At 54.7% G+C, this 22,096-nt stretch overlaps 1 protein-coding gene across 3 annotated transcripts; it reads left to right on the top strand.

Annotated features, from left to right (window-relative positions):
• Positions 1-5: 5 nt before the first annotated feature.
• MVP (major vault protein) lies at positions 6-21,589 on the top strand. Of its 3 annotated transcripts, none has more exons than XM_070413543.1 (15): positions 6-104; positions 6,184-6,322; positions 6,506-6,701; positions 9,216-9,339; positions 9,442-9,573; positions 10,094-10,188; positions 10,480-10,716; positions 12,914-13,195; positions 13,997-14,235; positions 14,653-14,850; positions 16,508-16,894; positions 19,120-19,236; positions 19,584-19,710; positions 20,209-20,397; positions 21,333-21,589. In XM_070413543.1, exons 2-15 carry the CDS (start codon positions 6,198-6,200, stop codon positions 21,540-21,542), a joined length of 2,658 nt encoding a protein of 885 aa, XP_070269644.1. In that variant the 5' UTR covers positions 6-104; positions 6,184-6,197; the 3' UTR covers positions 21,543-21,589. The 3 variants fall into 3 exon arrangements, with proteins under 3 accessions (XP_070269644.1, XP_070269643.1, XP_070269645.1); XM_070413542.1 differs by having other exon boundaries at positions 53-210; XM_070413544.1 differs by lacking the exon at positions 6-104 and adding an exon at positions 5,430-5,673.
• Positions 21,590-22,096: the final 507 nt, after the last annotated feature.

Raw genomic sequence — 22,096 nt, 5'->3', positions numbered from 1 at the left:
GAGCCTGCCCTGCCCTGCGCTGAGCTACCGGGAAGTGATCCCTGGGGCTGGGTTCCTGCTTTCCCCAGTCTGAGGAGTCATTGCAGTCAGACACACTTCTGGATGTGAGTACTGAGCGCTGGCCCCAACACCCCGAGCCAGCGTAGGGCCTTGTGTCCCTCCGGGCTCTTTCCAGCCTGTCCTGCCTTTTGGTGCCTTCTGTTGGGGCAGGTAAGACCCTCTGAAGCAGAGCAGGGAGACGGTGGGTGGAGGCTTGGCCTTTAGAGATTTTGTTTTCCTTGTTGGAGTTTTTTTCTGTCTTTTGAAGTAAAAATAGATCAATTTGTCACCTTGCCAACACCCCTCACCTCCAAAATCTCGGGCCTCCCTCACTTCAAGCTCCCACATCAGCAGTAAGGCCAGAGGAAGCTTAAGGGGTCCATTCACACCCTCCTAGGATTAGATTGGGCCCTGCTGTATTCATGGGTCCCCCCCCACCCCCCCCGGGGGCCTGGGCTCTGGCCTGTCCCTAGAGTCCTTGGAATGTGATTTGTCCCCATTGAGATCCCTCAACTTTGCCAGATATTGAGGTTTTCACATCTCCCGCTCAGGGCTATGCCAACTGTGGGCTTTGCAGATCACTTGAGACGCCATTAGCAGAGCAGTCTCAAGGCTTCATCCCAGAAGGAGTGGAGTTGGATGAGCAAGGCTTGCTCTCCCTGGGTGAGGGGAAGTGGAAAACGGGAAGCTCTGGGACCGTAGATCTCAGGAGTGAAGCATGGAGGGGCGGGGAATGGGGGTTGAGACAGATGTCCTGTGTTTTGCTGCCTGCCTAGGTGGACCCCAGGCTTATGGAGGAAAGGTTGGCTGTCGCGAGGGGTGCCAACTGACTCCCTGGGAACGCCTGCCTGTTTCTCCCCTTGGCACACGGCACCCAGCTGCCCTGGAGTGGTGCTTCCTGGGCAGGGCACTCTCCAAAGCCATGAGCAGGCAGGCAGCCACCTGGAATACCTCGGGCCTCCTTGTTGGGTGCTGCCCTCTCAGGTGGCAGAGAATGCTCACCTTTGAACTGCCATTGGCACTGTTCCCTGGGAGCACCCAGCCCCACCCAAGTCCTTGTTCTAGGTCTTATTGACATTTGTGCCTGAGAAGCCAAGCTGCCTCCTGGTTGGGGGCTCTGGGTCCAGGCACCTGGGGTGGAACTCTGGCTTCGGCCTTTGACCATTCTGTGATCTTCAGCAAGTTCCTTAGCTCCCAGGTTCTTGTGAGGAGTAAAGGAGTTAATTAAAGGTACTTAACGCCATGCCTGACACAGATTAAGTTCTTAATAATGAATGATGGGAGCTGTTATTCAGGGGAACTTGCCAATGGTACAGGTTCCAGAGTCTCCCGGAAACCTCTGCCCATTGGGTCTGGGGTGAGACCTGGGAGCACTAGCAGCTGAGTCCTACGATGACAAGTTTAGAAAACATTGACCTGGACCAGGGCTTCTGAAGCCGGTTCCTGGGTCACTCCTAATCTAGGCGACCCTTGCCTTCAATGATTGGCATTCACTGGCAGCATGCGGGAGGGCGATGGAGGTAGGACAAGAGGCACCTGAGCTGCTGCTCCTTCCACAAAGTGGCCTAGCTGGGCTGGAGCTCAGGAAGATTTTCCTAGGAAGAAAAGTCCCTAAAGTTCTGCTGCTAAATGGTTTACATGAGACAAATCCCCCAGAATTTCTGCTGTAGTCCCCTAGAGCGGGAAGTAATCCCCTAAGCCAGGAAGCGGTCTGGGAGAGAGGTGCCTGAGTGTGACTGATTCTCCAACAAAGACTAGAACGTTGAAAATTGGTGAAGGAAACTGGGAAGTTGAGCGCCTGTTTGGGCTGCACTTCACGTGCAATTTTCTAAGCTTGATAGAGGTGATGTTGGCGAGGCTGAAACACGACCTCACCTCCAACTGCAGGCCTGCTGGACCAAGAGCCCAGGACTTAGGATTGGGGGGCTTGTGTTGGCTAGGGGCTACTTGGCCTGGGGGTGAGGGGGCTGGGGGAGAATAAATGAACTCCCCTGCCCTTGAGCAGCAGTCTGTAATCTGAGCTCATCTTTGTTCTGCTCATACTTTAATGTGAGCCCAAATCACTGGGGTTTAGTTAAGGTGCCAACTAATTCAGCAGCTCTTGGGTGGGGCCCAAGATTCTGCATTTGAAGCTTCCAGGTGAGGCTGCTGCTGCTCACTGCCCACCAGCGTGGCTGGTGACTTGGGCATCTGTTGCTTAAGATTCACTGTCAGCCACTCACAGTTGACCCTGAGGATCTGATACGTAGGGACTCCTTGCTCATTAATTACATTTTGCTGTAGCATAAGTTTACCTCTCAGCGGAGACACAGGTGAACGCTGTCTCTTAACTAGAGGATGAACCCAGCTCCTCCTCCCACAGGCTGTGTTGTCTCTGCTCATCCACCCGTTCCCCCGGCCTCTGTGTGAGGGGGGAGGGTGTGGTGCAGCAGGAGCTGCTGATCTCTGAGACTGGGTGAAAACTGACTGGTTCTTACAGGAGCCTCATGACACATGGGGACATGTGATCGGGCAAACCCGGACATGTGCCCAGAGAGCAGACGAGGGCAGATCTCAGAAGCAGGCACTAAAGGGAGGTCTGGATGGATTTGGGGAGTTGGGGCCAAACCCAAGTCAGGGCAGGGCCTTTCAAAGGTCAACAGACTAGCCATTGTCATATATATATATATATATATATATATATATATATTTCAGAGAGGAGGGGAGATGGAGAGAGAGAGAAACATCAATGATGAGAGAATCATTGATCAGCTGCCTCTTGCACACCCCACACTGGGGATCGAACCCACAACCCGGGCCCTGACTGGGAACCGAACCATGACTTGGTTCATAGGTCAATGCTCAACTGAGCCACGCCAACCGGCCCATTGTCTTTTGAGGGCCCTGATCTACTGGAAGTAAAATGCTCTGACTGTACATGTCATCTGGTAAACGACAAAAGTCTAAATCTGAAACTTGTCACAAACATCCTGCCTGAGTCGAACGGTTGCCCCGATCCCCTGAAAGGCCCTCTGTTGAAGCTCACTCCTGTGGATGGCGAGTGAAAAGGCAAAGGCTGTTCTTGGGTGAACTTGGCAGGAAGGTTAAGAAAAGTCCTGGTACTGAAACAGGTAGTTGGCCAGGGCTTGGCTTCAGAACAAGGCAGGAGCCCAGTTTGATCAGTTGGAAGGATGACTCTCAGCTGAGTCACTGAGCCGGGCCAGGCTCTCAGCCCCACTGACTGCGCCCAGCTGGGGTGACAGATGGTGGAGCGGCCTCAGCCATAGCGGGTGGGGATTGGGATCATCAACAACGAGCCGTTGGAGACTATTTCCAGAGCCTGCTTCCCAGCCTTGCATAACCTAGAGTTCAAATCTTCCCTGCGGGGCCTCGTGCAGCCTGTCCACACCTCCGCCTGCAGCCCTAGCTCTTCCTCTCCCCCATCTGCCTTCCCGGCCAGGCTGCCGCCTGCAGAGAACCCAGCACAGGAGCAGCTAGAAAAGGCCTCACTGGGCCGCCAGACGCCCCTTTCTTTGCAGTTCTGGCCCCACAGCTGGCATGACACAGACCCGCCACATTCCTGACCAGAAACGGGGAGGGTTGAGGTCGAGGGGCCAGGTGAGATGGTGAGTGTCTGGTGTTCAGTCACATGCTCTAAAGCATAGGAAAGGGGCCTCAGGCCAGTCCCTGCCTCATGGACACGGTGCTTCTGAAGGGCCAGGCTCTGTTCCAAGTGCTTTATGATGAACTCAGCCCTCCTAGCTGGGTAAATGCCCTATCCGTTCCCACTTTATTGGCCAGGGAACAGGTATAGGGAAGGCAAGGGACTTGTCCCAGATCACTGATCCAGTAAAGGGGAGAACGAAGATCCAGGCAGTTCCAGCCCCCGGGGCACATAAGAAGCCCCATGTCAGGGAGCAATTTCAGGGAATGGAGCACAGCCGAGCAGGATGGGGCAATAGAAAGGAAAGAGTGAGGAGGGGAACAGAACCCCCAAACAGAACGCCAGCCCTAGTATTTTCAAACACTACCCAACATCAACAGAAGAGGGAGCTCTGGCCTTAGGAAAGCCACTCCTACAGGTTAAGGGGAATTCATATAAAAAGGAGCGACAGAAAAGTATCAAGGTCAAATCCCATACAAAGTTGCAAGATAAAAGAATGAGTAAAATAACATCCTTCTGATGTGAAAAGTGTACCAGGAAAACAGATCAAAACTGTAACCCCTTTAAAAACGAAGTAAGGTGTTAGGAAACAATACAAGGCACGCAGGCGGCAGATCGGGATTGCCAGGAAGCCCAGGCAGTCAGTCTGCCTGAGTCTGCAGCGTTAACCACACCGCACCATAAGGGAGCCACTCCTTCGAGATTCTCGTCGCAAAAGCACCACTAACGTGCTGTGTGGCTCGGAGGACTCCCCCCTATCTGGGACTCGGCTACCTACAGCTACACTCTCTAATATGGGATCAGCCAGCCACACTTGGCTATTTTTTCAATTACAGTTTATGTTCAATATTATTTAGTATTAGTTTTCAGATGTATGTACTTGGCTATCCCCACCCCACCCCCCGAAAAAAACAAACCCAGCCCACAATATTTTGCATCGTATTTGGTACCTTCTCACTTGGGTATGTTAATTAAAGTCTAAAACTTACAGCCCAACTAGTGTGGCTCAGTAGTTGAGTGTTGACCTATGAACCAGGAGGTCACGGTTCCATTCCTGGCCAGGGCACATGCCCGGGTTGTGGGCTCAATCCCCAGTGTGGGGTGTGCAGGAGGCAGCCAATCAATCATTCTCTCATCATTGATGTTTCTCTCTCTCCCTTCCTCTGAAAGCAGTAAGTATATATCTAAAAACTTCCTCAGTTACACTAGCCATATTTCAAATGTGGTCAGCCCAAAGACAGCACAGACGTAGAATATCTCCATCATTGTAGGAAGTCCTATTGGATGCTGCTGAGTTACAGTATTTTGAACAGGAGCCAGGCAGGTGGTGTGAGGGTCCGGGTGGAAGGCAGCAGGGAGTGGCGGGGCCTGTGGTAAGCAGGAAAACCTGTGTCCCACCTAAAGGCACAGCTGCTCCTTGGCTCTAACCAGTTCTGTCTGCGGGAATGTAGGGTCTATCTCCTAATTCAAGAAAAGGAGGAATTGGGGGTTTGTGAGAACTCTCAATTTCTAAACCCCAAAATTGACATTTTACAGATTATATAGGTCAAGTAAAACTCTTGGGTCCCCTCGCCTGACTCTATAGGGTAGTGGCTCCTGCCTCTTATTCCTGTGCCCACTATCCCTCCTTGCTTCCCGTTTCTCGCTCAGCTTGGGAGCTGGATGAATGGTGGAGCAGGTGGCTTTTAAAACGTCTGACCAAAGTCTCAGGAGACAAGGCTTTGAGTTGTTTAGTAAACTTGGTTTCCTTTGTGTGACCAAAGGTACCTGTTGTCCAAAGTCCAAGGCGCGCTGGAGGCAGTGAGAGGGTTCAGGTAGCGGGTGTGACTTCCTGAAAGGGCCAATCACTGGGGGAGCCGCCCAGGATTCAGGAAGTTGAGGGTGGTAACAGACCAGAGAGAAAGGGGAGGAAAGAACTGGAATAATTTGTGTGCTCCTGACCCAGCTGATTGTACAGGAGTATCAGGATCTCAGGACTGCTTCAAGCACAGGTGGGGCTGGAGGAGCAAAGATTATGCAAATATTCCTGGGCTACGGGCTGTCAGTTGAATACTGCTGGGGTCCTCAGGATCCTCTGAAATAAAGGCCGCTGGAGGAGCCACCGATCCCCACCCCCACCGTGCTGGGGAAGCCACAGCCCTCCAGAGACTGCCCTGCCCTCCTCCACCCCGGGGGCTGGAGATTGGGAAAGTGCAGGCAGCTCAGGCCGTAAAGCGGATGGGAAGGAGGGGAAGGATCAGCCCAGAGCCCTGGGTGTCTGTGGGTAACTGTTGGGCAGTTCTTGGCAGGGGTGAAGTCTGGGTGAGCTGTGCTGCCAGGGTGGGAAGAGCCAGGAAGAGTTGGACATGGGCACAGGGAAGGGTAGAATAGTCTGAGCTGGAGGAGGAAGGTCCTTCCCCATTTCCAGCCAGTCTTCAGGCTCAGGCCTGCCTCCTCCTAGGCCCCCTGTCTTCATCCTGTATCTTCCCCCCACCCACCTGTCACTCTATATGCTGCCCCAGGCACAGGCGTAACCATGGCAACTGAAGAGTCCATCATCCGCATCCCCCCTTACCACTACATCCATGTGCTGGACCAGAACAGCAATGTGTCCCGTGTGGAGGTTGGGCCAAAGACTTACATCCGGCAGGACAATGAGAGGTTGGTGTCAGGACTGGGCTGTGGGGGAACCTGGGCTGGGGCGGTTCTGTTAGTCTCGCTGGCGTGATTATCCGTCTGAGGACTGGCCCTCACTTGGGTCACAGGGAGCTTTCTCTCTCCTTCTCCACCTCCTTTGGGAGTGGAAGTCTCCTGGGTCCTCACACCACTTCTCCCTTCCAACAGGGTCCTGTTTGCCCCCCTGTGCATGGTGACCGTCCCCCCACGCCACTACTGCACAGTGGCCAACCCGGTGTCCCGGGATGCCCAGGGCTCGGTGCTGCTTGATGTCACGGGGCAAGTACGGCTCCGCCACGCTGACCTGGAGATCCGGCTGGCCCAGGACCCCTTCCCCCTGTACCCAGGGGAGGTTCTGGAAAAGGTATCTGCCTTGCCTCCCCCAGACCCTCTCTACCTGTCCTGCTACCACACTGCCTTCAGGAGGGAAGACAAGTGGGCACCGTGGGAGGGGACAGCGGCCACCGCTCCTGGTTCTCACTGGGGGTAGAATCGATTCATAGCCCCTCCACTGGCCTTCCCCAAACGCCCCTTCCTCCTCACCTGCCCACAACAGACCTGCCCTTTTGAGAGCTGTCAGCCCATCTCACCACCTAACCAACCAGGCTCCAGAGCCTGCTGGGAACTCCCGGCCAATCTGGCACTGAATGGCTTGTGCCAAGCGTAAGCGTTTTATTCATTCAAACAGTGCCAGACGCGGGTGGGCAGTGACAGCAATGGCAGGTAAGATGGGGCCCAGGTTCAGACGCCTGGTTTTCCCACGGGAGGGCGCTGGAGGCTGCCCCGGCAGCCAGGCCCTCCTTGTCGCACAGGCCCTGGGCCTGTGGGCGTCCCACCTTCACTTCCGTCACTGTCCTGCCTTCACCTCCGTGCCCGTTTACACCGTTTCACTCTGGGTTCCTCTGCTAAGCAGCGCCTCCCGATCCTGGAAGCCTAGACATGTGACCCAGGGAAGCCCAAGACATCCCTGTCCACTGAGACGTAAATGTCTGCAGAGTGTGTGTGTAGAGATGGAAAGTGACGAGGAGCAATTAGAATGTTAACCTTGAGGACTCTGAGTGAAGAGTTAGGGGTATTCTTTGCCTCAGAATCAGCTTTATTTAAGTCTGAAACTGTCAGAAGTTGAAAATCACCCATATCTAGGCCGACCTCAGACCAACTAAATCCCGGCTGGGTGGGGGGCGGGGGTGGGGAGTGGGAGCGGGGGGAGTATTTAAAAGCTCCCTGGGGTGGACAGAAAGCTCCCCTCATCCCTGCCTCTTTCACCTCTGCTTTCCAGCCACAGCAGCTCATGCTCTCAAACCCGCGTGCTCCAATCCAGGGGAGTCGGGCCCTCCCTCAGCCCAGGGCCCCTGCAATGCTTCTTCCCACTTTTGTGTCAGGACTGGCCTCTGCCTGAACCACATCCTCCCTCCCTACCGCCCCCGCCCCCACACCCCGTTTGCACAGGGTGGCCCCTGGCTTGGGCCTCCCTTCCCCCACCCGCCTGTCCTCCTCGGAGCCTGTCAACCACTTGGCTCTCCTGACCTCAACTCTGACGCTGCCTCTTCTGTTGGGCTTCAGCCCCGCCAGGGCCATGTCCAGTGCGGGCTTGGTTATTCTCCAGCCTGCCCCTCCCCCCGAAGTTAAACTAAACCCCAGCCTCCTTTCCTAGCCCTCCTCTGTTGCCATGTCCCCTCAAGGCTTTTGATCCCATCTTCTGTCCCAGATGCTCTTCCCGGCTTGCCTTCCTACCCCAACAGAACCTCCTCATTTTAACACTACGCGCTGGGCCTGGGCAAAGCCGGGTCCTGGATCAGGGTTACCACCTGCCCTTTCTGTACTCACACTCCGGACGGGTTTGCCAGCCTGTGGACAGCTCTGCCGCCACAGCAGTATCACAAGCAGGCAACAGGTCCAGTGGTTCCTTCCAGCCCAAGCCCTGCTCATCACGTCTCTCCTTCCCAACCAGCTTTCTCTCCATTTTCCCTCTGCACGCTGCTAAATATTTATCCTTCTCCACTCTTCCTAGTTCCCGTCCTCACATTGAACAACTTGCTCCCCCACTTAGTTAGAAATTGAGACCATCGGTAGGATTTAGATCTCTGTCCCCTTCCCTTTATGCCTACCCCTATCTGCTTTTACTTTAATATACTTTTATTGATTTCAGAGAGAAAGAGAGAAACATCAATGATGAGAGAGAATCATTGATTGGCTGCCTCCTGCACGCCCCCTACTGGGGATTGAGCCTGCAACCTGGGCATGTGCCCTTGACCGGAATCGAACCCGGAACCCTTCAGTCCGCAGGCTGATGCTCTAGCCACTGAGCCAAACCGGTCAGGGCACTTCTGCAAACTTCTAAAGCAGTGTGGCTGCTTGTTGGCAGGTCCCCCTTCCTGATGGAAGGAGATGTGACCACTGGTGCACAGTGGCTCTCTGGCGACCATGAGGCAATCTTGAAAGCAAAGCCACGTGCTTTAAATGTGCCTGTTTAGCAGTTTATACCTTCCCACCGCCTTGTACTTCCCAGAGGGAGGCCCCAGTGCACACTGGGCCATGAACTATGACTTTATTCAGCTTTCCAGATATTTCCCCACGTCTCCCCTCCAGCCTCGGCCCAGTTTCCTGCCTCCATTTCTAGTTCAAAACGACGACTAAGCTCTCGCTCCAGAGGAATGCGTGTCCTCGGCTCATCAGCAGTGACAGCCTCTCGCTCTGTCAGCTCTCAGTCCTTCAGACCCGGTGGCTTGGGGACTCTCCCCATCTTGAACGTTTCATTCCGGGTCTTATTTCGGGCTTGTGTAAAGATTGATGCCGTGGATTCTGACCTCCAAGGCATCAGGTTTGACTCCTGGGGTCACAGCCCTGAATGCCCCATGACCCCCTTCTTCCCTATTAGGACATCACCCCGCTGCAGGTGGTTCTGCCCAACACGGCGCTCCATCTCAAGGCGTTGCTGGATTTTGAGGATGAGAATGGAGACAAGGTAGTGGCAGGAGACGAGTGGCTATTTGAAGGACCTGGTGAGTTCTTCCCATTGGGCCGGAGTGAGGTCCGAGGCTTCCTGCCTCCATCACAGCCCTGATACCTTCTGACCTCCACCTCTGCCTCCTCTCCCCTTCAAGGCACATACATCCCCCAGAAGGAGGTGGAGGTCGTAGAGATCATTCAGGCCACGATCATCAGGCAGAACCAGGCTCTGCGGCTGAGGGCCCGCAAAGAGTGCCGGGACCGGGACGGCAAGGAGAGGGTGACCGGTGAGGCTGTGAAGGAGCACTGAGGGGGTGGGCAGGCCACGGCTCGGACTCTCTCAACTGCAGGGGAAGTGGGGGGAGGTGGGGAAAGCCACTCCCAAGTGGCTACAGCCATCGAGGGCTGCCCACAGCTGCTTCCCCACCCGCCTTCATGCAGGCGACGTCCAGCCCTGACCCTGTGATCACCATCATGCTGACAGGCCTTTCCCTCCCCTCACCCTTTGTCATGAGCTGGGGGCAGTTTCTAGGTCAGCAAAGCGGGTGGTCACATGTAATTGGCACTTGTATTTGACAGATGTGATGTATGTACAATGTCTTAAATGCAGTGCTAACTCTGCCAGGTGTGACTCAAAATGCTTTGCAAATTGTAACTTATTTGGTCCCCAAACAACCTTGAGTCACTACTATTCCCATTTTTCATATACAAAACCAAGACACAAAAATTAGGTTACTTGCCTGGGTTTATGGCCAGGGGCAGCTGGGAGCCAGCTTGGGTGACCTTTGACCCTTACTGCTCCACCAGGAGAGGAATGGCTGGTCCGCTCGGTGGGTGCGTACCTCCCTTCAGTGTTCGAGGAGGTTCTGGACTTGGTGGACGCCGTGATCCTCACAGAAAAGGTCTGTGCTCTGGTGGATGCGGGTTAGGGGACCTCCGGGCAGGGAACGCTCAGGGTGGCAGAGATGGTGTCAGGTAACAGAGAAGCAATATTGCTAGGGCCACTAGAAGAAAAACTTCAGAGGCCAGGTAACCCGAGGAGTATCCTGGGTCATCTGAAAGGGCTAAGAAGTCCTCCCGGGTGGTAGGAACTGGCACTGAGACCCGGGAGCGTTTGGTGGCCAACGGGGCTCCCAGGCCCCCTGAGGCAGTGGAGGGGGGTTCACTCAAACACTGGATGTCTTGCTCTGCAGACGGCGCTGCACCTCCGGGCTCTGCAGAACTTCCGAGACTCAAGGGGAGTGGCCCGCCGCACGGGGGAGGAGTGGCTGGTGACGGTGCAGGACACGGAGGCCCATGTGCCCGATGTCTACGAGGAGGTGCTGGGGGTTGTGCCTATCACCACCTTGGGCCCCCGCAACTACTGTGTGATTCTCGACCCCGTTGGACCGGATGGCAAGAACCAGCTGGGGCAAAAGCTTGTGGTCAAGGTAGGTGCCTCCACGTCCCCCGGGGAGTGAATGTCCTTCAGTGGCAGGAGGGGCTCAGACCTCTCTCCCTTCTCTCCCGCACCAGCTCCATATTCTGGAAATGCCCACTTGTCATGGCTCCCTCTGTGCCTTGGTGCACTAGGTTCTAGCTCCGAGACACACACCCATCGGTCTCCCGGGCAGCCCCTGACCTCAAGTCACACTGCCTCCCTGGGAGCGCCGCCCCGGCCCTGCCCCACGCTGCAGACAGACCAGGAAACTCTATTTCATGTTCCTGGAAACGTCATTCTGTGTAAAACAAACAAACAAACACTCTTGGTTTACCCTCCTCCCCAACCCTTATCTCATCCCCTCTCTGGACTATACAGGGATTAACGGGTTGGCAAACGTTTTCTACAAAGGCCAAATTGTTGATGTTTTGGGCTTTGCGATCGGTCAGTATGGCTTCTGTTGCAACTCTCTGCTCGGCTGTTCTGTGAAAGCAGCACAGAGCACTTGTCAATGGATGAGTGCCACTGTGTGCCTGTAACGTTTTATTTGCAAAAACCGGCAGAAAAAAGTAGCAACTACCTAATGTCTATTAGTTGATGAATCAATAAAAAATTGTGGCATATCCATACAATGGAATATTATCTATCTATAATAATAAAAGCGTAATATGCTAATTAGACCGGACATCCTTCCAGACGAAGCCGGGGCTGTGAGGGAAGCCCGGGTCCCGGGTGACGGAGAGAAGCTGGTGCTGGCAGCCGGGGGAAGGAAGGCCTACTCTTGCACAAATTTTGTGCATTGGGCCTCTAGTATCTATAATAATAAAAGCATAATGTGCTAATTAGACCGAACAGCCAAACAACCTTCCGGACGTCCTTCTGGATGAAGCTGCAGTGGGGGCTGAGGCAGAGGCAGTTAGGGGTGATCAGGCAGGCAGGCGAGTGGTTAGGAGCCAGTGGTCCCGGATTGCGAGAGGGATGTCTGACTGCTGGGCCTAAACTGGCAGTCAGACATCCCCTGAAGGGTCCCAGATTGCAAGAGGGTGCAGGCCAGGCTGAGGGGAATCCACACCACCCCCTCCCGTGCACGAATTTTGTGCATCAGGCCTCTAGTATATATATAAAAGCCTAAGTGACTGTTTGACCCGTAGCTATAATGTGCACTGACCACCAGGGGGCAGACGCTCAACACAGGCGTGGAAATTTGGAAGAGACTGATGAATCTGAGGGCAAGGGGGAGGGGGGAGGGTGGGAAAGTTCTTGCAATCAGGACCCCTTGGGGGATGTCGGACTGCTGGTTTCAGCCCGGTCCCCGCAGGCCAGGCCGAGGGACCCCACCGGTGCACAAATCCGTGCACCAGACCTCTAGTTCAGCTATAAAAGGAAATGAACATGAACTAAAGTTCATGTACTGATGATCAGCATGCCACAACATAGATAAACTTAAAACATCATGCCAAGCAAAAGAGGCCAGGCATAAAAGACCACATATTGTATGACTTCATTTTTATGAAATGTCCAGAATAGGTAAATCCATAGAGACAGAAAATGGGTTGGTGGGGTGGATGGGCAGTAACTGATCTAGGTACAGCGTTTCTTTTCAGGGGGATGAAAATGTTCTGGAAGTAGATTGTGGTGATGGTCAGACAACTCTGTGGATATACTAAAACAACGGAATTACATACTTGAAGTGGGTAAATTTTACAGCATGTAGATTATATGTACAGAGGTGGGCAAAATAGGTTAATAATAATACAATAATTAATAAATATAAGAATAAACTTTCGTGTACTCACAACTGTAAGCCTACTTTTGCCCACCCCTGTATATTTCTTAAAAAGGCCGCAGGCCAGATTTGGCCCAAAGACCAGAGTTTGCCAATACCCAGACTACACCAAGAAAACAAAACATAGGAGAAATGAGGAGTAACAGTATGTTAATTCTTACTGTTGAGCTTGAGAGGATTCAGGTCCTGACAATTCACAGAATCTTAAGGGCAGGTTCGACCAGCTGGGATCTGCAGGCATTGCAGAGCCTCAGGGTCCAGCTAACACTTCACGGTATCATGGGGGGGGGGGGGGGGGGGTGGGGGAGTGCTCTGGGGGCTCCTGTCCTCAACAAGAGCCCAGGGGCTGGCAGAGATGGTGCCATCAGAGGCTCCCACCAGCCTGGGTGTGCCTGCTCCTGACCCCGTGTCTCCCCACCAGGGAGAGAAGTCCTTTTTCCTCCAGCCGGGGGAGAGGCTGGAGCGAGGCATCCAGGACGTGTACGTGCTGTCGGAGCAGCAGGGGCTGCTGCTGAGGGCCCTGCAGCCCCTGGAGGAGGGGGACGGTGAGGAGAAGGTCTTGCACAAGGCTGGCGACCACTGGCTCATCCGTGGCCCCCTGGAGTACGTGCCGTCTGCCGTGGTGGAGGTGGTGGAGGAGCGTCAGGCCATCCCCCTGGACCAGAACGAGGGCATCTACGTGCAGGACATCAAGACAGGAAGGGTAACTCCGAGGGCCGGACCTGTCACTGCGCTGTGCGAGGGGGGGGGCCGGTGGGCGGGGGGGGGGGGGGCGGTACGTCAGTAGCACTGATAGCAGCTGGCAGGTATGAGGGTGTTCTGTGGAGTATGTGCCCTTGCCTTCCCTTTGTCTTAAACATCGAGCTTCACATTTTAGACACGCCCCCAGGGGGAAGGTGAGCCAGGGTTCAGGATGGGGACTCTGTTCCCACTGCAGATCTGGCCCCTGGCGTCAAGGCCTGACTGGGGTGGGCAGAGGAACAGTAAGAACCGACCTCCTCCCCCAGGCCCTTACCCTGATAGAGTCCTTCCTCTTTGACCCTCACCTGAAACCTTAACCTTGGTTTGACCTAGGACCACATCTCTGGCCTCTCTCTCTAAGAGTCCAACCTACAAGTAGAGCTCAGAATCCAAGTAGTGTTAGTGTATGCCACCTGGTCCCTGGGATGACATCAGTCCTTAGGACACCGGCCAAACTGCCCAGGAAGGAAAATTCCAGAAGAAATAATATCAGGCACTTACTATGTGCCAAGTCCTCAGCACTAGACATGTGAGATGTCATTCACTCAACCCTGTGAGGTAGCCGCCGAGGGGTCCCTTTAGCGGGTGAGGAACTGAGGCCGGGAGGTGACAGAGTGACAAGCCCGCAGATGGCGGGTGTGAACGCAGCCTCATCCCAGAGGCTGTTTAATGGCCCGGCCACTGCCCCGGCCAGCTCTGCTCCCGCTGCTGGGTGGGCCTCTCCCCTGCGCCTTCCCTGCAACCCCCTCCTTGTCCCCTGGAGGTGCGCGCGGTGATCGGAAGCACCTACATGCTGACGGAGGACGAGGTCCTGTGGGAGAAGGAGCTGCCTCCGGGGGTGGAGGAGCTGCTGAACAAGGGGCAGGACCCTCTGGCCGACAGAGGGAAGGAGGTGACCACGGCGCTGCCCTCCGCTCCCCGGAACAAGACCCGCGTGGTCAGCTACCGCGTCCCTCACAACGCGGCGGTGCAGGTGTACGACTACAGAGAGAAGAGAGCGCGGTGAGGGCCGGGCCGGCAGGGGGCAGGCGGTGGGTGGCAGGCGGTGAGGGCCAGGCCGGTGGGGGGCTGGCGGCGGGTGGCAGGCGGCGGGGGGGGGCAGGCGGCGGGTGGCAGGCGGCGGGGGGCAGGCGGCGGGTGGCAGGCGGCGGGTGGCTGGCGGCGGGTGGCGGGCGGTGGGTGGCTGGCGGTGGGTGGCGGGCGGTGAGGGCCGGGCCGGCAGGGGGCAGGCGGTGGGTGGCTGGCGGTGGGTGGCTGGCGGCGGGTGGCTGGCGGTGAGGGCCGGGCCGGCAGGGGGCTGGCGGTGGGTGGCTGGCGGCGGGTGGCTGGCGGTGAGGGCCGGGCCGGCAGGGGGCTGGCGGTGGGTGGCAGGCGGGCAGGGAGGCTCTGTGAGTGTCTCACTCCCGCCTCCCTCTGCAGCGTGGTGTTTGGGCCGGAGCTGGTGTCGCTGGGTCCGGAGGAGCAGTTCACAGTGTTGTCCCTCTCGGCCGGGCGGCCCAAGCGTCCCCACGCCCGCCGAGCGCTCTGCCTGCTGCTCGGGCCTGACTTCTTCACAGATGTCATCACCATCGAAACCGCAGACCATGCCCGGCTGCAGCTGCAGCTCGCCTACAACTGGTAAGGGGCGGGCGGGCTGGGGTGGGGGCGACGGGGTGGGCGACGGCGGCTTCTGCAGGAGCAGCCCCAGCAGAACCCTGAGAACGAGAGATGCCTCCTCCAAGTGCTGGGCTGCGAATGAGGCGGAGCGCCTGACTCTATGCCGTGGTCAAGAGGGACACGCAGGGGTTCCCCAAACCCATCTGATGCCCCGTGGAATGACAGGGAAGGTGTGGGCTCCCCTCCTGGGAGCAGGGGTTTGGGCACCTGATTGGAGGACACTCGGGCACATATTGAGCCACACAACTGCAAGGCTATCGGAAGATCTATCAGACACAACGGGCAGGAGTGGCGGTGTGGGCAGATGGTCAAGAGTACCTGCTCTGGGGCCAACCACCTGGGTCTGCGTCCCAGTCCTGCCATCTGCTAGCTGTGGCTCTGAGCCAGTGACTTGACACTTTCCTCAGTTCCCCCATCTGTCAAGTGAGGGTGACACATGACCATCAGTTTCACTCCAAAGGGTCACGGGTCGGTTCCCTGGGTTGCAGGTTTGATCCCCAGCACCGGTTGGGTGCATGGGGGAGGCAACCGATCGATTAGTCTCTCTCGTATTGATGCTTCTCTCTCTCCCCTTCCCTCCCTTCTACTCTCACTATAATCAATGGAAGAAATATCCTCAGATGAGGATTAACAAAAATAAACAAATAAAATGTCACAGGCTGATGAAAGGATGCAATGAGCATCAGATCAATGCCCTGGACATCAAGCATGTCAAACTCACGGGCCGTGGGCCTCATTTGTTTGGTGTTAGCCTTTGAGTTTGACAGGCTTGCTGTACATAGTGAGGGATCTCATGGCAGCTGCTAGAGACAGAGAAGATAAGCCACACCTAGAAGTGATGCTCTGCTACTCCCAAGGAGGTGTTCTTTTTTAAAATATATATATATTTTTATTGATTTCAGAGAGGAAGGGAGAGGGGGAGAGAGAAACATCAATGATGAGAGAGAATCATTGATCGGCTGCCTCCTGTACGCCCCCTACTGGGGATCGAGCCCTCAACCCAGGCATGTGCCCTTGACTAGAATTGAACCCAGGACCCTTCAGTCTGCAGGCCGATGCTCTAGCTACTGAGCCAAACCAGCTAGGGCTCAAGGAGGTGTTCTTTACCTCTCGGCTGAGTGGCCGGGACCCTGACAGAGGCTGATGAGGCGCTGATGTCTTTGGCTGCTAGAGCATGACCGCTAAGAGCATAGACCAGTGATGGTGAACCTTTTGAGCTCAGCGTGCCAACATTTTGAAAAACCCTAACTTAACTCTGGTGCCATGTCACCTATAGAAATTTTTTGATATTTGCAACCATAGTAAAACAAAGCCTTATATTTTTGATATTTATTTTATACATTTAAATGCCATTTAACAAAGAAAAATCAACCAAAAAAATGAGTTCGCGTGTCAGTGTCGTAGGTTCGCCATCACTGCCCTAGAGTGACTGAGAGAATGAGATGGGAACACGGCAAGGTTCTTAGGATTTCACTGGCACATGGTGGACACTGATCAGCATTCTCTATCCTGAATGACCCTGCCCAGCCAGGAGGGTGGAGTCAGAGTCCCATGTGAAGGTGAGAGAGGTGTTTCCTGGAGGAAAATGCTTCCCTGTCCTGGGCCCCTTTGCTCACAGGCACTTTGAGCTGAGTGACCGAAAGGACCCCCAGGAGGCGGCTAAGCTCTTCTCCGTGCCTGACTTCGTGGGGGACGCCTGCAAGGCCATAGCGTCCCGGGTGCGGGGGGCCGTGGCCTCGGTCACCTTCGATGACTTCCACAAGAACTCGGCCCGCATCATTCGCACGGCCGTCTTCGGCTTCGAGACTCTGGAACCCAAGGGGACCGATGCTGAGACTCTGCTCCAGCCCCGGGACCGGGCCATCTTCCCCCAAAACGGACTGGTGATCAGCAGCGTGGATGTGCAGTCGGTGGAGCCTGTGGACCAGAGGACCCGGGACGCCCTGCAGCGCAGCGTCCAGCTGGCCATCGAGATTACCACCAACTCCCAGGAGGCAGCTGCCAAGTGAGTGAGGGCAGCCGCCCGCAGTGCCTCCCATGGCCAGACCTCTCCAGGGGCTCCATCTCCAGCCCCCTGCTGGGCCCTGCATAACATGGCGTCCCCTGATGGTCAGTCTGCTGTTGTCCTATGGGGAAGACAGCATGGTCCACTTAGAGTGTGACCAGATGCCGCCCTGCTCCTGTGGCTTCTCGCCTTGCTTGTGCCAGAACCAAGCTCATTTCTGTGCTCTTGCAGGCACTCTGAGGGCAGCCCTGCCCCCCCCTCCTCACCTTTCAGCCTTCTCCCCAGGCTCCAGGCCCACCAGCTCCTTTCTTTGTTTTGTTTTTGTTAGTTTTAGTTTTTTAAAAATTTTTATTGTTGAGAGTATTACAGATATCTCCCCCGCCCTTCATTACTGGTTCCCGCCCTGCCCCACCCCAGGCCTTCACCACCCTATTGTCTGTGTCCATAGGTAATGCATATATGCATATAAGATCTTTGGTTAATCTATGCCCACCCCTCTCCCCCCTCCCCTCTGAGATTCATCAGTCTGTCCCATGTTTCCAGGCCTCTAGTTCCATTTTATTCATCAGTCCATTTTGTTCATTAGATTTCTTGTTCATTTATTTTGATTTTTGGATTTGATTGTTGATATGTATTTATTGTCATTTTATTGTTCACATTTTCTATCTCTTCTTCCTCTTCTTAAAGAATACCCTTCAACATTTCATGTAATACTTGTTTGGTGGTAATGAACTCCTTTAGCTTTTTCTTGTCTGTGAAGCTCTTTATCTGACCTTCAATTCTAAATGAGAGCTTTGCTGGGTAGAGTAATCTTGGTTGTAGGTCCTTGCTTTCCATCACTTTGAATATTTCTTGCTACTTTCTTCTGGCCTGCAAAGTTTCTGTTGAGAAATCAGCTGACAGTCATATGGGCACTTGCTCCCTTGTAAGTAGGTAACTGCTTTTCTCTTGCTACCTTCAAGATTCTGTCTTTAACGTTTGGCATTTTAATTATGATGTGTCTTGGTGTGGGCCTTTTTAGGTTCCTCTTGTTTGGAGCTTTCTGCACTTCCTGAACTTGTAGGTCTATTTCTTTCACCAGGTAGGGGAAGTTTTCTGTCATTATTTCTTCAAATAGGTTTTCAATATCTTGCTCTCGCTCCTCTCCTGGCACCCCCATAATGCAAATGTTGGTACACATGAAGTTGTCCCAGAAGTTCCTTACCCTATCTTCATATTTTTGGATTCTTTTTTCTTTTTGCTCTTCTGATGGGGTGTTTTTGCTTCCTTATATTCCAAATCATTGATTTGATTCTCTGAATCCTCTACTGTTGAATCCCTGTAAGTCATTTAATTAGAGTATGCTTAATTTCTGACTGGTCCTTTTTCATGTCTTTGAAAGTCTCACTAAGTCCCTTGAAGCTCATTAAGGTCCTTGAGCATCCTTATAACCATTGTTTTGAACTCTGTATCTAGTACTTTGCTTGCTTCCATTTCACTTAGTTCTTTTTCTGGAAATTTCTTCTGTTCTTTCATTTGTGACATGTTTCTTTGTCTCTGCATTTTGGCTGCTTCCCTGTGTTTGTTTCTGTGTATTAGGTAGGGCTGCTGTTTCCTGGAATTGGTAGAGTGGCCTTGCGTAGTAGGTGTCCTGTGGGGCCCAGTGGCTCAGCCTCCCCAGTCGCCTGAGCTGGGCACTCTAGGTGCGCCCCTGTGTGCACAGTCTTGCTGTAGTTGAGCCTTGATTGCTGTTGGCATCATACCACCAGCTCCTTTCTGCTCTTCAAATGCACAGTTGAGCTGAAGGCCTTCTGCACGGGCTGCTCCCTGTTCCCAGGGTCCGCCCCTTGGGAGTTGGAGGACAGGCCCCTCCTCGGGCCTCAGCCCGAAGGTCACCTCCTTGGAGAGCCCATGGCTCTCTATCCAACTGCAGCGGCACCCTCTTTGCCAAGTCGCCATTGTGTCCTCACTTTCAGGGAACGGGCCATTGTCTGAAATCTTCCTCCTTTACTTGTTTCTTTCCCCTGGACGGTAAGCTGTATGAAAGCAGGGCCTTGGTCATGACCACATTCCCTTGAGCCCAGAATCGTGCTGGGCTCACAGTGCGCACATAGTTCTTCTGTTTCATGTTGGGTGCCTCCCATGGGCCAGGTTCTGTCCCACGTAGATCAGTGGTGCCTGCCCTTGGAGCTCCTGTGCCAGCTCTGCCCCACACCAGCATCTTCTCTGTTCTCTCTCCCATCCAGGCATGAGGCTCAGAGACTAGAACAAGAAGCCCGTGGCCGGCTTGAGCGCCAGAAGATCTTGGACCAATCAGAAGCCGAGAAAGCTCGCAGGGAACTCTTGGAGCTGGAGGCTCTGAGGTGGGTCGATAACTAAAGGAAGTCCTGACTGGGTAGCTCAGTTAGTTAGAGCATCGTCCCAATACGCCAAGATGGCAGGTTCGAGCTCCAGTCATGGCACATACTAGAATCAACCAACGGGTGCATGAACAAGTGGAACAATGCGTGATGTTTCTAAATATATATATATAAAATCAATATTAAAAAAGAACTAAAAGAAAAGATGGCCTGCTGAGGGTTCTGACAAAGCAGCTGGTGGGGAGAGCCAGGGGGGTGTTTGTGAAAGTGTCTGCAGCACAAGTCAGAGCTGGAGGAGAGCAGGCAGGGCAGGGCTTCCTCTGGGTCTTGCTGACTGTGGGTGTCCCCAGCACGGCCGTGGAGAGCACCGGGACCGCCAAGGCAGAGGCCGAGTCCCGCGCAGAGGCGGCACGCATCGAGGGACAGGGCTCCGTGCTGCAGGCCAAGCTGAAAGCAGAGGCCTTGGCCATCGAGACGGTGAGTGGGGGAGATGCCCCTGGCAGGGTGTGGCCTGCTGTCCCTGCAGCCGAGTGGGATACCAAGTGCCCTAATATTCAGCTCTACTCACATGTTTGTGGTTTATAAAGTCCCTTGTCCTCTGTCAATTCACTTCCTACCTGCCTGGAAGACACAGATGAGTATTATACTCATCTTCCGTGTGGTATGCGCTCGAACATTGGGCAGTTTTGTTCCAGGTATTGCATATGTTTTACATGCATGATCTTATTTAATGTTCAGAAGCCCATGAGAGTAGGTATTATTGCATTTACAGATGAGGGGACTGAGGCTTGGACTGAGGGCCTCCCATGGGTCACTATCTAAAGGTGGCATCGTCAGGATTCACACTTAACTGACTATAAGTTTACAATCTCCTTACTTCCACCCCAGTTCCCTCAGGCTTGCTGGCGAGGTGACTTGCTGGACTGTCCCTGGGGGCCCACGTGATTGAAAGAATGCTGGATTTTCCCCTTTCAGGAGGCTGAGCTCCAGCGGGTAAAGAAAGTACGAGAATTAGAACTGACCTATGCCCGGTCCCAGCTGGAGCTGGAGGTGAGCAAGGCCCAGCAGCTGGCTGAGGTGGAGGTGAAGAAGTTCAAGCAGATGACGGAGGCCCTGGGCCCCAGCACCATCAGGGACCTTGCCATTGCAGGGCCAGAGATGCAGGTGAGAGTGGGGGGAGGGGCGTGTGTGTGTGTCTTGGGACCATACTGGGAACCAAGACGTTAGAGCCGGGGAGGCAAATACAACATCTAGAGCAGCGGTTCTCAACTTGTGGGTCGCGACCCCTTTGGCGGTCGAACGACCCTTTCACAGGGGTCGCCTAAGACCATCCTGCATATCAGATATTTGCATTACGATTCATAGCAGTAGCAACATTACAGTTATGAAGTAGCAACGAAAATAATTTTATGGTTGGGTCACAACATGAGGAACTGTATTTAAAGGGCCAGAAGGTTGAGAATCACTGACTAGAGAGATGCTGAGGGTGGAGGGGTGAGGTGAGGGAGTGGTGGAACTGTCCCTGTATCCCAGGTCCTGACCTGTATCACTTGAGCTGGTGTCATATTGGGCACTGCACTAGACTCAGCAGTGGACCGGAGCTTCTGGGGGCAAAATAAACAGATGGGACATCCGTGTGACAAGTGCTTCAAAGAAAGTCAAGTGGGTGATACCGTGAAAGGGGAGGTGACATTTCAAATTAGTTGGTCTAAGGACGGTCACTTGAGCACTATGCAGAGTTGACACGAGCTTCCCAGGAGAGGGTCCAAGTGCAAAGACACAGGAGAATGAAACTTGCCGCATTTAAGGACCAGAAAGGCCTGGCGTGCGAAGGGTGGAATGGTGAGCTCCTGGGGCAGCTGCAGGGAGGGGCTGAGCCTTCTGTGGCCCCAGGCCTTCTGTGGCCCCAGGAAGAGGGCGATGCGCCCTCGGGCCCCGCTGAGGCCCCTCGCCTATCACTGACTGAGCCTATGAGGACGGCTTGGGGGGCAGTTGCAGTGTCCGATGAGTGGGTGGTAGCCGCCCTAGAGAAGCGGCCAAGGGGATGAGAGAAGGGACCGGGGTCTGACTCTGTCTTCTCACCCTCCAACTCCCTCCAGGTAAAACTGCTTCAGAGCCTGGGCCTGAAATCGACCCTCATCACTGACGGCTCCACTCCTATCAACCTCTTCAGCACAGCCTTGGGTCTGCTGGGGCTGGGGTCCGAGGCCCAGCCGGCAGCCAAAAAGGCGGCCGGGGGTCCTGGCCCCGAAGAACACTTGCTTCTCCATTCCTCTCAAGTTCTTGGAAGCAAACACACTGTGCCTTAGCGCCGTACAACGTCGACAAATAAAACGTACACCTCTGGGCATTGAAACCCTTGTCTCGTCTGTGTCACGGGGGAGCTTAATGCGAAGGTGGGCAGGGGAGGAGGGGTCGCGAAGACCTGACATCTTGAGGTAGTTGCTAGACGACCCCATGTGTAATGTGGAGAGGGAACGAGGCCGGGGAACCCTAACCCAAAGTCACACTCTTCAGCCAGACTTCCTTCTGGCAGCAGCTTGCCTCCGGCTGCAGGTGGGAGATGCCCCTGGTGAGAGGACGGGGCCTGCACTGCACTGGCAGCGGCTCTGCCGATTCCTCCAGGACCCCAGCGGCAGGTGCATGCACCCCACCCTCAGCACGTGGGCGGCTCCTTTGGCGCCACCTGCTGGCCACACCTGGCAGGCCTGTGCGCCCTGCGCCTGTGCAGTCTCCCTGTCAGGCGGGGAGGAGAATCCTGCCCAGGGGAGGTAGGAACTGGAGTGCCTCCTGGGTTTCCAGTGTGGGCTCGTCGAGGGCATCGCGGGAGGAGTGTCTCCTCCCCCCCCCCTCCCCAGGACTG

This window comes from Myotis yumanensis, unplaced genomic scaffold, assembly GCF_028538775.1.
Source record: "Myotis yumanensis isolate MYYU_CA2020_CCGP unplaced genomic scaffold, mMyoYum1.0.hap1 SCAF_4, whole genome shotgun sequence".
Taxonomy (NCBI): Eukaryota; Metazoa; Chordata; class Mammalia; order Chiroptera; family Vespertilionidae; genus Myotis; species Myotis yumanensis.
The sequence above is the reverse complement of the archived record's forward strand: the minus strand, read 5'-3'. Positions and strand labels throughout refer to the sequence as shown.